Raw genomic sequence first — 12,855 nt, 5'->3', positions numbered from 1 at the left:
CCAATGTATATGAGGTGCAGAGGTGCCCAAAGATGTACTTACCAAATCCAATGGATGTGTCATGATGATGGGAACGAGTGTTGTTGGGGGGGGGGAGAGGGGGGGTGGGGGGGTGGGGTTGAATGGGACCTCACATATATATTTTTAATGTAATATTATTACAAAGTCAATAAAAAATAAAAAAATTAAAAAAAAAAAAAAAATTTTTATAAAAAGGTTTAATGGCTCTTTTTCTGCCTAATGCCCCATCTGATGTCCTGGGGGCGGGGGGGAGGGAGTAACAGCCCTCATATAGCTATTAATGCAATGAGATTAAGTTCATGGTCTTAGTGTAAAGTAGACGGACACTGTGGTTTGGCCTCGACAGGCATATATTTTTATGGCTGTCACTGGAACTTGTGGTTGTGGGCAACAAGGAGTGGGGCATGCACGGCTCTGCAGACAGGCCTGGAGGAGAAGAAACCCAAGCAATCACTGGGTAAAAAGACACAAGAAGCAGGAGGACCCTGGAGCCTGGGACAGAGACTAAACGGAACTCCTGATTTTAACATCCAAAACCTGTTCCTCCTCTAGTCGTCCCAGTTGCAATAAATGGAAACTCCATCAACACTCAGATGCTCTTGTCAGAAACCTGGCTGTCATTTTCAACACATCATTTCTCCTGCCCTTCCTAATTAAGCTGTCTCCAAGTCCTGTCAAGTCTAGCTCCTAAATACTTCTTGATGATCCATTCTTCTCCACTGCGCCTAGTCCAGGCCATCATCACCTCTCTCCACAAGTATTGTGGTCATTTGCGTGGTCTTCCCTCTTCTGCTTTTGCCTGCCTCCAAATCTTTCTCCCCACATCAGCCAGAAAATCTTTTGGAAATGTCAATCAGATCGTCTCACTTTAAGACTTAAAGACTCATTAAAACACATTGCACTTATCTAAACTCCTTTTTTCCAAGGTCCTGCATGATCTGTACTCACCTGGTCCCCATTCGTGTCATCTCTCTCACTCCGCGATTCTGAGACTCCAGTCATATTACCTTCCTCAAATTTATGAAAGGCTCCGAACACTCCTTCCTCCCCTGTGGACTGTGATGTGTGCTTTTCCCTGCCTGGAATGCTCATCCACACCCAAATCTTCCCATGCTGAACTGCTGCTCAGGTCTAAATGATTCATCTTCATCTTCAGGGAATTCTTTTCTGATCTGACCATTCAATCTAAATTATGAATTCCCTTGTTATTCTTTCTTATAGTTTTTTTTTTCCTTCCCTACACTTTTCATAGTCTATCATCATATACTTGGCGGTGCATTTATTGACTATGTGCCTTTCCCACTAGAATGTAAGCTCCATGAGGGCAGGGCCATGTTTGTTTACCCAGCCAACTATGGTACTTGATATATATATATATATATATATATATATATATATATATATATATATATATATAGTCAATCCACAAATATCTAATTGACTGGGTGATTTAATGAGTTAGTAAATGAATAAGTACTCGAAGAGTCCCACTGAGCCTGTAAAGTGGTTTTGATGGCAGCTCCCTGAACTTCCCATGTAAAGGAAAGGAGTCATCCTTTGTCAGTTTTTATTCACCCCAGCTAACATCTGGTTCTCCTCTCTTGGATCTCATTAATCTGGACCTCTCTGTCCATTGGGAGCCTGTCCTTTCTTTATTATCAGAATCTAAACCATGTAATTAAAGATGAAATGGCCTTTTTCACTCCAACAGCAAAGAAGCCAGTAAACCTCTACACTGTCCATGACGGAGCTGTCCACACTATTCAGAGATCACCATTTTACAATGACATTGTCCTCACCATTGGGGGATGGAACGTGGCCATCTGGAAAGAAGGTGTTACGGTAAAAATTGCATGCAAAATGGATGAGTGGGTCTGTGATCCTTTGTTATTGAGGAAGACAATAGGAACAAGGGACTATTCTGACATAGCAGTGCCTTTGGGACATTTCTTAGGGAAATTAGATGACTGGGGTGCCAGCTTGCCAGCAGAATCGTTGTAAACCTTTTGAAAACAACCATTTGCTCTTCTTTCCTAAGGGCAGGAAACAACATTTAGAGGTCTATTGTTCTCTGAAACTAACAATTGCTTCTTTGAGATATATACTGTGGGAAATTGACTTGCTTTGTGTTTTTTCCTCCCTTTAAAATAAAAGAAGGGAGACTGATTAAGGTATGAAATCCAAGGAGAAACATTGGGTTCATCATCTTTGTATTTGCACCAGGAATATATTGGCAGGTTCAGAAAGTGAGAATAATAAGGTAAGAAGTCATTGCCAGGCAGAACCTCACGTGGCCAGAGACATGCATGGGTCAGTGGTGATCGTGACAGAATGACAATTTGGATCAGAACAAGGAGAGGAGCTAGATCCAGGCAGATAAGATGGAAGCTAAACTGGCAAAATTCAGAAGGATAGATAAAATCCCTACTGGGCATAGGGAATCCAATACTTTTAATGGGAGTGTAAATTGATATATACCTTTGGTGGGCAACTTGACAAGATCTATCAAAATCTCAAATATGTGTGTATGTGTATTCCACAGCTCAAGATTTATCGACATCCTTTGACCTGATAGGTAACACTTCTGGGACTCTGACTTGCATTATACTTCAAGAAATGTGTGTGGCTGTACATGAAAGGGTGTTGACTGAAGCATTGTTTGTCATCGAAAAAAATTGGAAATTATTTAAATGTCCATCAATAAGACAAGTTCTACTTTGTACCTCTGTAATGTTGGAGATTCTTTTTCTTTACAGTGAACAAGTATTTGTTTTGGAGTTTCAAAGAGGATAAAAAAAATTCAGGCAAGACTATCCCAAGTTTATGCAGGGCTCAGGTACAGGTTTTCCACAAACATTGAAGGAGTGGGGCAAAGGGAGCAAGGAGAACAGGTTTGAAGTACCAAGGCACCCATGAGCCTGGGACACTCTTCAGTCCCCCTTGCATCGCAGTGTGGGAGACAACTGATGGTGTAATTCACTTCCTGCGGATGTTAGTAGGTAAATGAGTGTACCTGTTGCCAGGTGGACCACGACAGTGGGGAAGGGAGCACACTCTGATCTTCTTTCTCTGTGAAAGCCTCATAGGAAAAGATGGCATGTTACCCCCTGGTAGAGAAAAGAGAAGATGATCTCATGAAGCTTTGTTGGTCTAAAATTCCTTCCAAATAATAGTCTTTCGCCTTTGGACAATTCCATCTGATGTTACTTAAATGTTTGCCAACTCTGCTGTTGATTATCAACATGTAGCTTACAGCTGGGATTGATATCCTTTTCATTTGCTTTTCCTGGCTACCAGAGCTGTTTCCATGGGAAGCAGGCATCTGATAGGAAAATAAAGGTCTACAGTGATGATTTACTTATTATAAACTCTACTTATCTAATGTCCACCATCTCCCCAGAAATGGCAATGGACTTTAGCAGCTGTTGCATTATAAAAAATATCACAGCTCACCTTGAAGTTTTGGTATTTTCTAAAATGTAACTAAAATTTTGAAAAGATGCAGGGGGCAGGATGGTGTTATGAAAGCACATAGGAAAAAAGAAAAAAGAGATGCATTATCTTAATATCTTACCACAAAAAGAAATGAGGCCTCTGAGTCGGCATGTTTTTGCTGTTATATGATCATAGCATCTGTGTTGTTCTTAAAAGAAATCTATTTAGATTCAGAATTGAAACTTGTGAACTTCCCTCAGATAATAACAACTTTAAATCTGTCTTTTTATTGTTATTTTTTAAAGACTGGACCCCTCCTTCAGTCATGCTGTGCACCAAAAAGGTACACATCAGGCCACTGGTCCCTGACAAGGCCCGGAGTGTTCTATATCGGCCGAGAAGATGGATACATCGATGTCTGGGACCTTCTGGAGAAAACCCACGAACCAGCCCACACACAAAACATCTGCATAACGATGATCACCTACATCACACCCTGGTTCTTTTCTTGTATGTTAATTCTGATCAAATGCACTAACTCATTTTGCCTTCCAGTCCCTTCCCTTCTATTCACTTCCATTCCCTTCTTTCTTGACCTCAAATCTTGGATACAACCTGAGATTGCCTCACTGTTTTGCTTGGTCAAAAGTTATTTTGGAGACACGTTCAGTATGTCAGAGGCTGATTTCACACCATACAATGGAATTCATCCTTCTCTTCTTCTTCAGGGCAGAGAAGGGTGATCCCTAAATCTTTACTACATTGTGTTTCTTTTCTGGATAGAATAGCTTTTATTTCTTTAACTTTTCACTATAAACCATATTTTTCAATATTTTCGGCACTTTTGTGGTTCTCCCCTGGATGAGATCCTGCAGTTCTTCAAAATCAAATGACTCTGTGGGGTTATATATCTATTTTCTTAACAATTCAGTTTTACTGATACATATTAATAAAGCATACGATCCCTCCAAAGTGTACAATCAATGATATTTGCTATAAACACATAGTTGTCCATTCATCCATCAATCATTATTAGAGTATTTTCATTATATTTTTAATAACAATAAAACAAAAAAACAAACAAAAAACTCTATTCCAAAATAATTAGCTTGCAATCTCTCTATACTTCACTTGCTATACATATCTGCTATTCTGTTTCTATATCTCTAATTTATTTGTATAGACTTTTTGGGAGGGAGGCTTCAAGAGTGGATCACATTCTTTTTTTTTTTTCCCCATTTCTTTTATTTTTTAAAAGATGCTTAGATTGCATAAGCGTTACAGAGAATATATAGGGGATTCCCATATGCTTCGCTCCCCACACCTCCCACATTTTCTCACATTCGCAACATCTTTCATCAGTTTGGTACATTAATTACAATTGATAAATGTATTTTGGAGTATTGCCACTAAGCATGGATTATAGTTTACATTGTAGTTTACATTGTAGTTTACACTATCCCTCATTCGACTCTGTAAGTTATGGCCAGATACATAATGGCCTGTATTTGTCATTGTAGTGTCATTCAGGGTGATACCCAAGTCCTGAAAATGCCCCTCTATTACACCTGTTTTTCCCTCTCCCTAACCCAGAACATCCATGAGTCACCACTTCTGCAACAATGTTATTTCTTCCATTGCTAGAATCGATAATAAGTCTATATTAGACTACTAGTAAATTTATTTTAGTTCTTAATTCCTTTCCCAATCCTGAGGACTCTGGGATGGTGATGCCCACTCCATCATTAATTGGGGGGAGGGGCTTCGCTCCCACACAGCCCATGGATGGGATTCTCTTGCTTGCAGCTGTAGGCACTCTTAGTTCCTTGGTATGTTGTTTGTCCATCATTCCTCCCTGTTAGTTGTCCTGAGAGAGGCCGTTGTTACAATTCCATTGATTCAGGGCTCACCTGGCACATGGACTGCCCAAAGATTTAAGTCTCTTGGATGTACACCTACCAACTCTAGTACTAATTACAGGTTCAAATAGGACAGAAGATTTATATATCTATTTAAACTTTAATTTTTAAAAAAATAATTATGAGGGAAAATAATGTAAAAGAAGCATGCAGGAATTCAAGGATATGTCTGTGGAAAAGGAATTTATTTCCTTCCAATTTTTTCGATTTACCCAAATCCTGCTTTCTATATAAATCCAACATATTTGCCTTCTTAAAAAGAACAGTTTCCCTTTAAAGACACGTAGCATAAAGTTATCTTTTTATCCATTTCTTTCTCAGAAACATTAGATTCGGAAACTGATTCTTCAGAATCAGAGCGTCTAGCTACTGCTTACCCAGCGTGTGTCACCAAAGCATGTTTCCATCTTTGGTATAGAACGTTGCTTTTGCATACCTAGAGGGAGGAAGAGGCAAGGATTTAACAGTTTAAACCAGATCTTCTGCAAATGAGAAGGGAAAAAAAGGAAACACGATGCGATAGAAAATAAAATTTTTCCTACATATTTGTGTTTATTACCCATATTAAATGCTCAAAGGAAGCAATTTGTTTTTTTATAGGAAAATTGTGGGTCTGGCTGTGCCTTTGAAATTTATCCGGATAATGGTTTCCTTAGCCCTTACTGTGTTTGGTGAAAATATACTTCCTGACTTTTCTTTAAAAATCTTTCCATGTGTTTGTCGTTCCTGCTTTCTTCTCAAATCTGCCCAGTGGGCCCAGCCACAGAGAGGGTGGGCCTGAGCCCGCTCCTTATCTAGATGCCGGGCAAACAAGATTTGAGTGGGGCAGAGTGCTGGCAAGCGTCAGGTTTCAGCTTTCCTTCCGTCAACTGGAAAAAAATGTCTCTGTGATCCCCCATCATGAGCATCTGGCAAAAATGCCAAGACTGTTGTCACGACAGGCATCTCACGGGAGGCCACAACACAAAAACACATTTCATGGTTCACCTCTAAGATGACTTCATGTTTGCTGACGTTTTTTTCTCCACTTTCAGCTAAGCAGCAGTTTTTAGCCATAGCTGATTATTATGGAACACTGCATATATTAGAAATTCCTTGGACATTAAGTCACCCTTCCACCAATGAGGTTAGTGACTTCTGGCTTTGGGGATTTATGTGACCAGCTATTGCTGAGGCAGGTTTTCCAAGTGTGTTCAGATGTGGCAGCATATTTGCTCTAGAAGAGAACTAAAGAACTGTACAGTCAAAAATGAGATGTATTCCTCTTATGTGAGTTAAATAATTTGAAACTAAAAACAAAAACAAACAAGAGATGGGAGGAAGGCCAAGTGCCATGTAAAAGAAGCCCAGATATGAGAGAAGAATAAATTTGAGGATTTGTAGCAACGAGGTATTATTTTTAGGTTCTAACTGAAACGTGGCACCCTTATTTCAGCCATGCCCTTCCCTGAGAGTCCACCGAGGTTTTAGGCATCTCTCCACCACTTACCCCACCCCAACCAACCTGCCCCCAGGGTGATTTATTGCAGACGGACCTTCTGAATTGGCAATATTCTGTCCCTCCATACCCACCACCCGAGAGTTTCAAGTAATGCTAATAATGAAGTTACAAAAAGAAGCTCAATGAATAGAAACCCATAAATATATATGCAGCCAACATTAAATATATAGCTTGCAATCCTCGCAAGTCCAGCAGCATCAACCTGGCTCCTGGAAGACAAAATGCTTTCCCTCCACAGCTCACCTGCCTCAAGGGGGCTTTTCTGCTTTTATTATCCTGCCCCACACACACACACACCACCACCCTCCAGGGCACCAAAACCTCAGGTCTGCTTCCAGTCCCCTTAGGGTCTACTGGATACTCTCATCTAGGTTTTCCAAATTTGGTTGATGGCACGAACCTTCCCTGGGTCTTAGAAGTTAGAAGGAAAAAAGAGAAAAAATAATCCCTGAATATTTCTTCTATGAAGTTGCAATATTTGCTGCTCTCTACCTCCAACCCCACTCTCTCCCTGGAAGCCGCCAATTCACAGCGTCCTAAGCCTTATTACCGTAGCCTGCAAACTGAGTTAGCTTCTCAGCTAGTGGGTCCCTGGGCCTGTGAACCCTGTTCTCCCCAGTATCTGCAGTTACCTGTGTAACATACAGACACCTGAATACAAGGACCATACTTGATGTTACTTGGATGAAGAGACCATCATCAAAAGCTTATAATGGTCAAGTTAGATTTCCTCCTAAGGAACATCATCCTTGTTTTCCCATTGCTTAGAAAGTGCACTTAATAAAAGGTTGTTGAGCTGCCCTGAAATCATGCATGATCCAGGGCCTCCACAATTACAATTTGGGATACAATCCAAAAGCTTTTTAATCATGATATCAAGCATTCCCTATTTACACAGGCAGTAAAGACAAGTCAGAGAGGTGACCACTTTGAAGGTTTTCTTTCCACCCAGCCCTGCTAAGAAATATTAGGAAATCTTATATATAGATAAAGAAGAGAGTAGGGACCTTGGAAACCACCACCACTGTAGATCTGCAAAGACACCCTCTCTGAGATTTAGGCACTTAACGTTTCCAAATTAAGTTCACCTCAAAGAGGAAAAGTATCCCAAAGTAAATAATCTGCCTAACAAGTCACAAGCAGCCAAAAATCTGCCAGAACCTTGTGAAGTACATAGCAATTTCCGGTGGGTTCCTATCGGAGGCTTGTGTTTCTAACAGGTAGCAAGTATTGATCACTTCTTTGAAAGAGAAGTCAAACATCTGGAATACGTGGAACAGCGCAGAAAAATTCGTGAGCAAGAAAAAAAAGATATGGAGCTGGAAATTGAGAAGAAAAAAATTGTAAGTTAAAATTTCAGAAAAGAAAGTCGCTTTCTTCCTAACACCAGTGGAAATGCATTTGTTTGGTTTATTCCACTATGTTAATAGTAAAGTTACACAAATTTTCATGTTCTTTGCTTGGTCCTGTGACAAGCAAGGGGCCATTTCTCTCTTGGCCTAGCTCACAGTTCTCTCAGGGAGTGAGAACTGCCTGTTGCATACCTGGCGAGATGTTGTCCAATTTAAGTTCTCTGGAATTTTCTATAATTTCAAAGTCCTTTAGTATAGATATGAAAATTTGAATGCTTTTATTATATAGAATTTCAGCATCTGATGAATAATAAGTTAAAACAGGTAGTACAAAAAGATTGGACTATGGAGTCGAGACCTGTGGGTCAAATTCCAAGTCTGCCACTTACTAGCTGTGAGATCTAGAGCAAGTTCTTATCCTGCTGAGCTCCCATTCTCTCCTCTTGAGCATGGGAATAATAACTGCTTTTGAGGGTTATGTGAGGCCTTAGTTAGGTAACCTGACAAATACTGAACTCTTTAAATGGTAGCTCACGTAACTTTAACTCTATGTATTGTATGCGTGTATGTGTTTACATATGAATTTTACTATCATATTTTACTATTTGAGATAGAGAAGAATTTGGTATAAGACACATCCATTTTAAGCTCCACTAAAAAGGAACCTAAAGCTCAAAAGTCCCCCACCATTCTCTTTTTCAGTTTCTTTCTGATATGAATGCTGTCCTCTCTGGCCTCCCCTTCCCCATTTGGAATTTGGATCTTTAAATAGTCTGTGGATGCACGTCTTCTCTTCTTCTCACCTGAGCTTATCAGGTCCATATTTCTATTTCTCTCTTTCTTATTTATCTAGCTTTGTTCTCATTCCCTCCCCTAGCCCTATGATCATCACGGATCCCATCTCTAGTTTCCTTATAGCTAAATTTATAGCATCATCTAACATAATTATTCACGTAAGACCTTAGGTCTCAATTAAAATCACTGCATGTGGGAATATTTTAATGTACTGTATTAGCAAATGAATTAGCATAGATACTAATTAGTGTAATAAAGGCAGCAGGCCTCACGTCAAAAACATCATTTAGTGGTGACAAAATATAAAAGAAAACCAATTAATTAACTTTTTAATTGTTTTCCTGATACAAACAAATTGGTCTTGGCTTGCTGTTTTGCACACTCACAAATGTTGGTTGAAATTATGTTGTAGGAGATAATGTGCTGCCCTTCCCTTCATCCCAGCAATTATCTACAATTATTTTAAGTGTTTAAATACCATAGTGACAGCTCTTAAGTATCTCCTAAGTGACAGGAGATAGTGGAAGACAGTGACAACTCCTAAGTGGAAGCAAGTAGAATTGTGGATAATCAAAAAATAATTTGCATGTGAAATACATTTAACATTATAATACTTAAAATAATTATTTCAAGATAAGCATATCTTAAAATCGTTTTTGTAATCTCTGGTTTCCAAAACTTTTCCAACCCCTTCTTGTAACTTCCTTTGCATCGGACTTTGTACCCGCTCCTAAGGAGATTTCTCAGATTTTCCCTGGAGTTAAATATTGGATACATGAATGAATTTTAAAAGGCTCCTCTGCTACACTTAGAACATGAAAAAGGGCACTGAGGGAAAACAACCAGCATTAATAAGAAACAACTCTTAAAAGCAGCTGCTGATAAAGGGGGAAATGGGGATAACTCTGACTACCTCAGAAGACTGCAGTGGGGATGATGAGTTAAGATATTTACAGCACCGAGACAAATACTGGCGCAGAGAAAGTGCTAGTAAGTTTGCTATTACTAATAGCATTACTACAGAGGGCAGGAGAAGACCTCCTGTGTCCAGCAGGGCTGGTCTTTACAAATGCCAGGTGCCAAGAATTAGGCTGTACACAGCAACCTACAGGCCCAAGGGAGGTCACACACCTGTTTCTTTGCAAATATCAAGGGTAGATCCAGTCACTTCATGAAGTTAACAGTAATTACAGCTCTAACAGCATATGCACTGGTAAGTTTTTCTAAATGGAATTTCAGTTAAAGACCCAAAGCTGGAAAGATAGTAGTGGCCATGTCATTCCATAAGGTATACTGTCTCTAGGGGACATATAAGAAAGGGAGGAGGCGGCTGTTCAAGAGAAGTCTACAACCTCTAGCCCATCCCCCCCCCCCCCCCCCCCCCAGGCTTCATAAGGGAGGCAAGAGTTGCAGGGAAGAAGACTGGAAGAGCAGCATGCATTCCCCACTCGCCCCTCTTCCCCCAACAGATCAGACTCTAGGAGAAGAACCTTCATGGGAACCACGCTAGAGAGGGGGGATGCTGGCTGGAATGGACAGCCTCCAACACCTGGCTGGAAACTTGCTGAGCAGCAGAAGTCACCGGTCAGGTGTTACCAAGGAACCAAAGCAGAAAGTGGAGGCAGACCTTAGGGGGAATCCAGGAATCGGGGCCTGCCCCTTGCTGGGGAATTCTGCAGACAGGAGATTGGCTATAACAACCTTAGCAGAGGGTGAGGTGGAGCAAGAAACTTCTACCAATGTTAGAACAAGGATGGCAAGTTTTCCAGGGGTTCAAGTGGGCCACTGGAAAGTAGCGAGGCTCAAATTGAAGGCTCCAAAGGGCTATCTGGGGTGATGGGACCTCAGTAGAAGGAGGCTGGAGGAGCACAGTCAGCTGCAGAAGCAGGGCCACCTCCAGGCAGCCAGCCAGGAAGTAAAGACCATATCAGGAATGGAGACAGTGGGAGAGCCTCAAGGGGCAGGGTTCACTTTGACATTAGATTGGCCTGGATCTCTAAACACCTGAAAATGACACTATTCATAATACCTAAAAAGCGATAAAGCGATAGGACAAGCTACGGGATCTGCCACATAAGTTGCAAAGCACAGTGGTTAGAAAAACCACTTTTCTACTCATACATTTCTGCAGTGGAATCTTGCTCTTCTTGCGAGTTGGTTACGGTCCTGTAGCTTATCATTTATTAAGTGCCAGGCACTATTCTGAGGACTTCACATGTTTAATGATTCATTTATTCCTCACAGTGCTATGGAGTAGGTCCTATTTTTAGAGATGAGGACTCAAAATATTGGCGATAATAAGAAAACAGAGAGAAAGCAAACATAGGAAAAAGAATACAGCAGACAAAAGGAAAGAGGACATCAATCATTGCGAGGATGCAGAGGAACTATCTTTTAAAATTAACTACTAAGGAAAGGAGACTAAAGTTTAGAGTACTGGCCCCAGACAGAATCCACAACCACAGAGCTTGGTGTCACAGGAGCCGAAAGGCAGTGATGGGAGAGGACAGGAGGATGAGGACAAGGACAATACGAGGACCAGGACGCTACACCAACATGAAAATGGTCCTCAGCTTCATCTGAAAGACTAAACAGATGGGGGAAAAAAATCTCCAAAATCATGATGCCTGGGGGCCTTGCCCTATCAGATAATACCGTGAATTAAATGTCAACATAATTAAGTGAGAGTGCTACTAAGGCAAACATTGACAGATCCAAGAGGACCGGCCCAAAGCTAGCCCCGGGCACGTCAGAACTCCAAGGAGCGGTCATCACAGGATTGTTCAGTGGGTGGATTGGTAAACTGGCTGAATGAATGCTGCGTGTTGTTATTCTCTCCCCTCTCAACGGCCTGTCCCTCGCTAAGCGGCAGCACCCTTTCCCTTGAGCCGGGCGCTTGCAGGCCCCTGGAGCCCACAGCCCGCCGCCCCTCAGCAAATTCCGTCTGCTCCACCTTGGGGAGATAGGGGAGATGGTCTGCAGGGCGCAGCTACTTCTGCCTCCCCCGTGCAGTAGTAGCAACTCCTCCCCCTGACTGTGGTAAGAGGTGCTCTCCTGCCCTCCTGCCCTCTGACCAACTTCTTCCAGAGAGCAGGAGCCTAGTCAATTGTCAAAACAGCCCTGTCCCATCCTTTGGTACTTTTAGCTGTCAGGGTCTTATAGAGATGTCTTGCTTTTCCTTCCTAGAAAACCTATCAGAAGACAAAAGAACAAATGGAGGCCGAGTTGAAAATGGACTATGAAAGTTATTTGGAAATGGAAAGGACCGTCCTCATCAACCTTGGACTAATCAAAGTCACAGACACTAGGTCATACATGGATATGCTGTAGAAAATCTTTCTGGAGGAGGGTTTGGGCAACTTTATGGGACTTGCCCCCCATTCGTGCTTATTGCTTTATGTGAGATGAAGTAGCAGACTAATAATAAATAGGTTAATTGTAAATGTAAGCTTTTCTTTTGACATTAAAACTTTTGAATTATAACAAGTAAGATCTTTTTCCGTTTTTATTATAAGCTGTTAGCTGAATATGAAAATGTTTGATAATGACATTTTCATTTTTGCATAATAATATAGCGCCTCGGGCATCCCCTCCAATCCCCCATCCCTGCCAGCCCTTCAAAGACCCTAATCCAGACAGAAGGTGAAGTCAAACTTTGCTCCTATTAGATTTCTTTTGGTCACCTTGCCAAAAAGTGCCCCCCACACACCCTGAGGCACTGCACAAAATACAGGGACATGTGCTGAACAAAATACTGGCAAACTGAATCCAGAAATATATTAAAAGGGATCAAAGTAAGCAAAGACCAAGTTGGGTTTATCAGGGAATGTAG

General features: G+C 41.2%; 1 protein-coding gene across 3 annotated transcripts in view; it reads left to right on the top strand.

The window, feature by feature from the left end:
• The window catches only part of DNAI3 (dynein axonemal intermediate chain 3), a 106,270-nt gene extending 93,761 nt beyond the window's left edge, over positions 1-12,509 (top strand). For all 3 annotated transcript variants that reach the window (XM_058303233.2, XM_058303234.1, XM_058303236.2), the window contains 5 exons: positions 1,733-1,863; positions 3,762-3,966; positions 6,410-6,501; positions 8,097-8,219; positions 12,210-12,509. In XM_058303233.2, coding sequence (XP_058159216.1) covers positions 1,733-1,863; positions 3,762-3,966; positions 6,410-6,501; positions 8,097-8,219; positions 12,210-12,353 — 695 coding nt within the window. In that variant the 3' untranslated portion in view covers positions 12,354-12,509. The remainder of the gene's footprint in view (positions 1-1,732; positions 1,864-3,761; positions 3,967-6,409; positions 6,502-8,096; positions 8,220-12,209) is intronic.
• Positions 12,510-12,855: the final 346 nt, after the last annotated feature.

The sequence above is a fragment of the Dasypus novemcinctus genome, chromosome 9 (assembly GCF_030445035.2).
Source record: "Dasypus novemcinctus isolate mDasNov1 chromosome 9, mDasNov1.1.hap2, whole genome shotgun sequence".
Classification (NCBI taxonomy): Eukaryota; Metazoa; Chordata; class Mammalia; order Cingulata; family Dasypodidae; genus Dasypus; species Dasypus novemcinctus.
The sequence above is the reverse complement of the archived record's forward strand: the minus strand, read 5'-3'. Positions and strand labels throughout refer to the sequence as shown.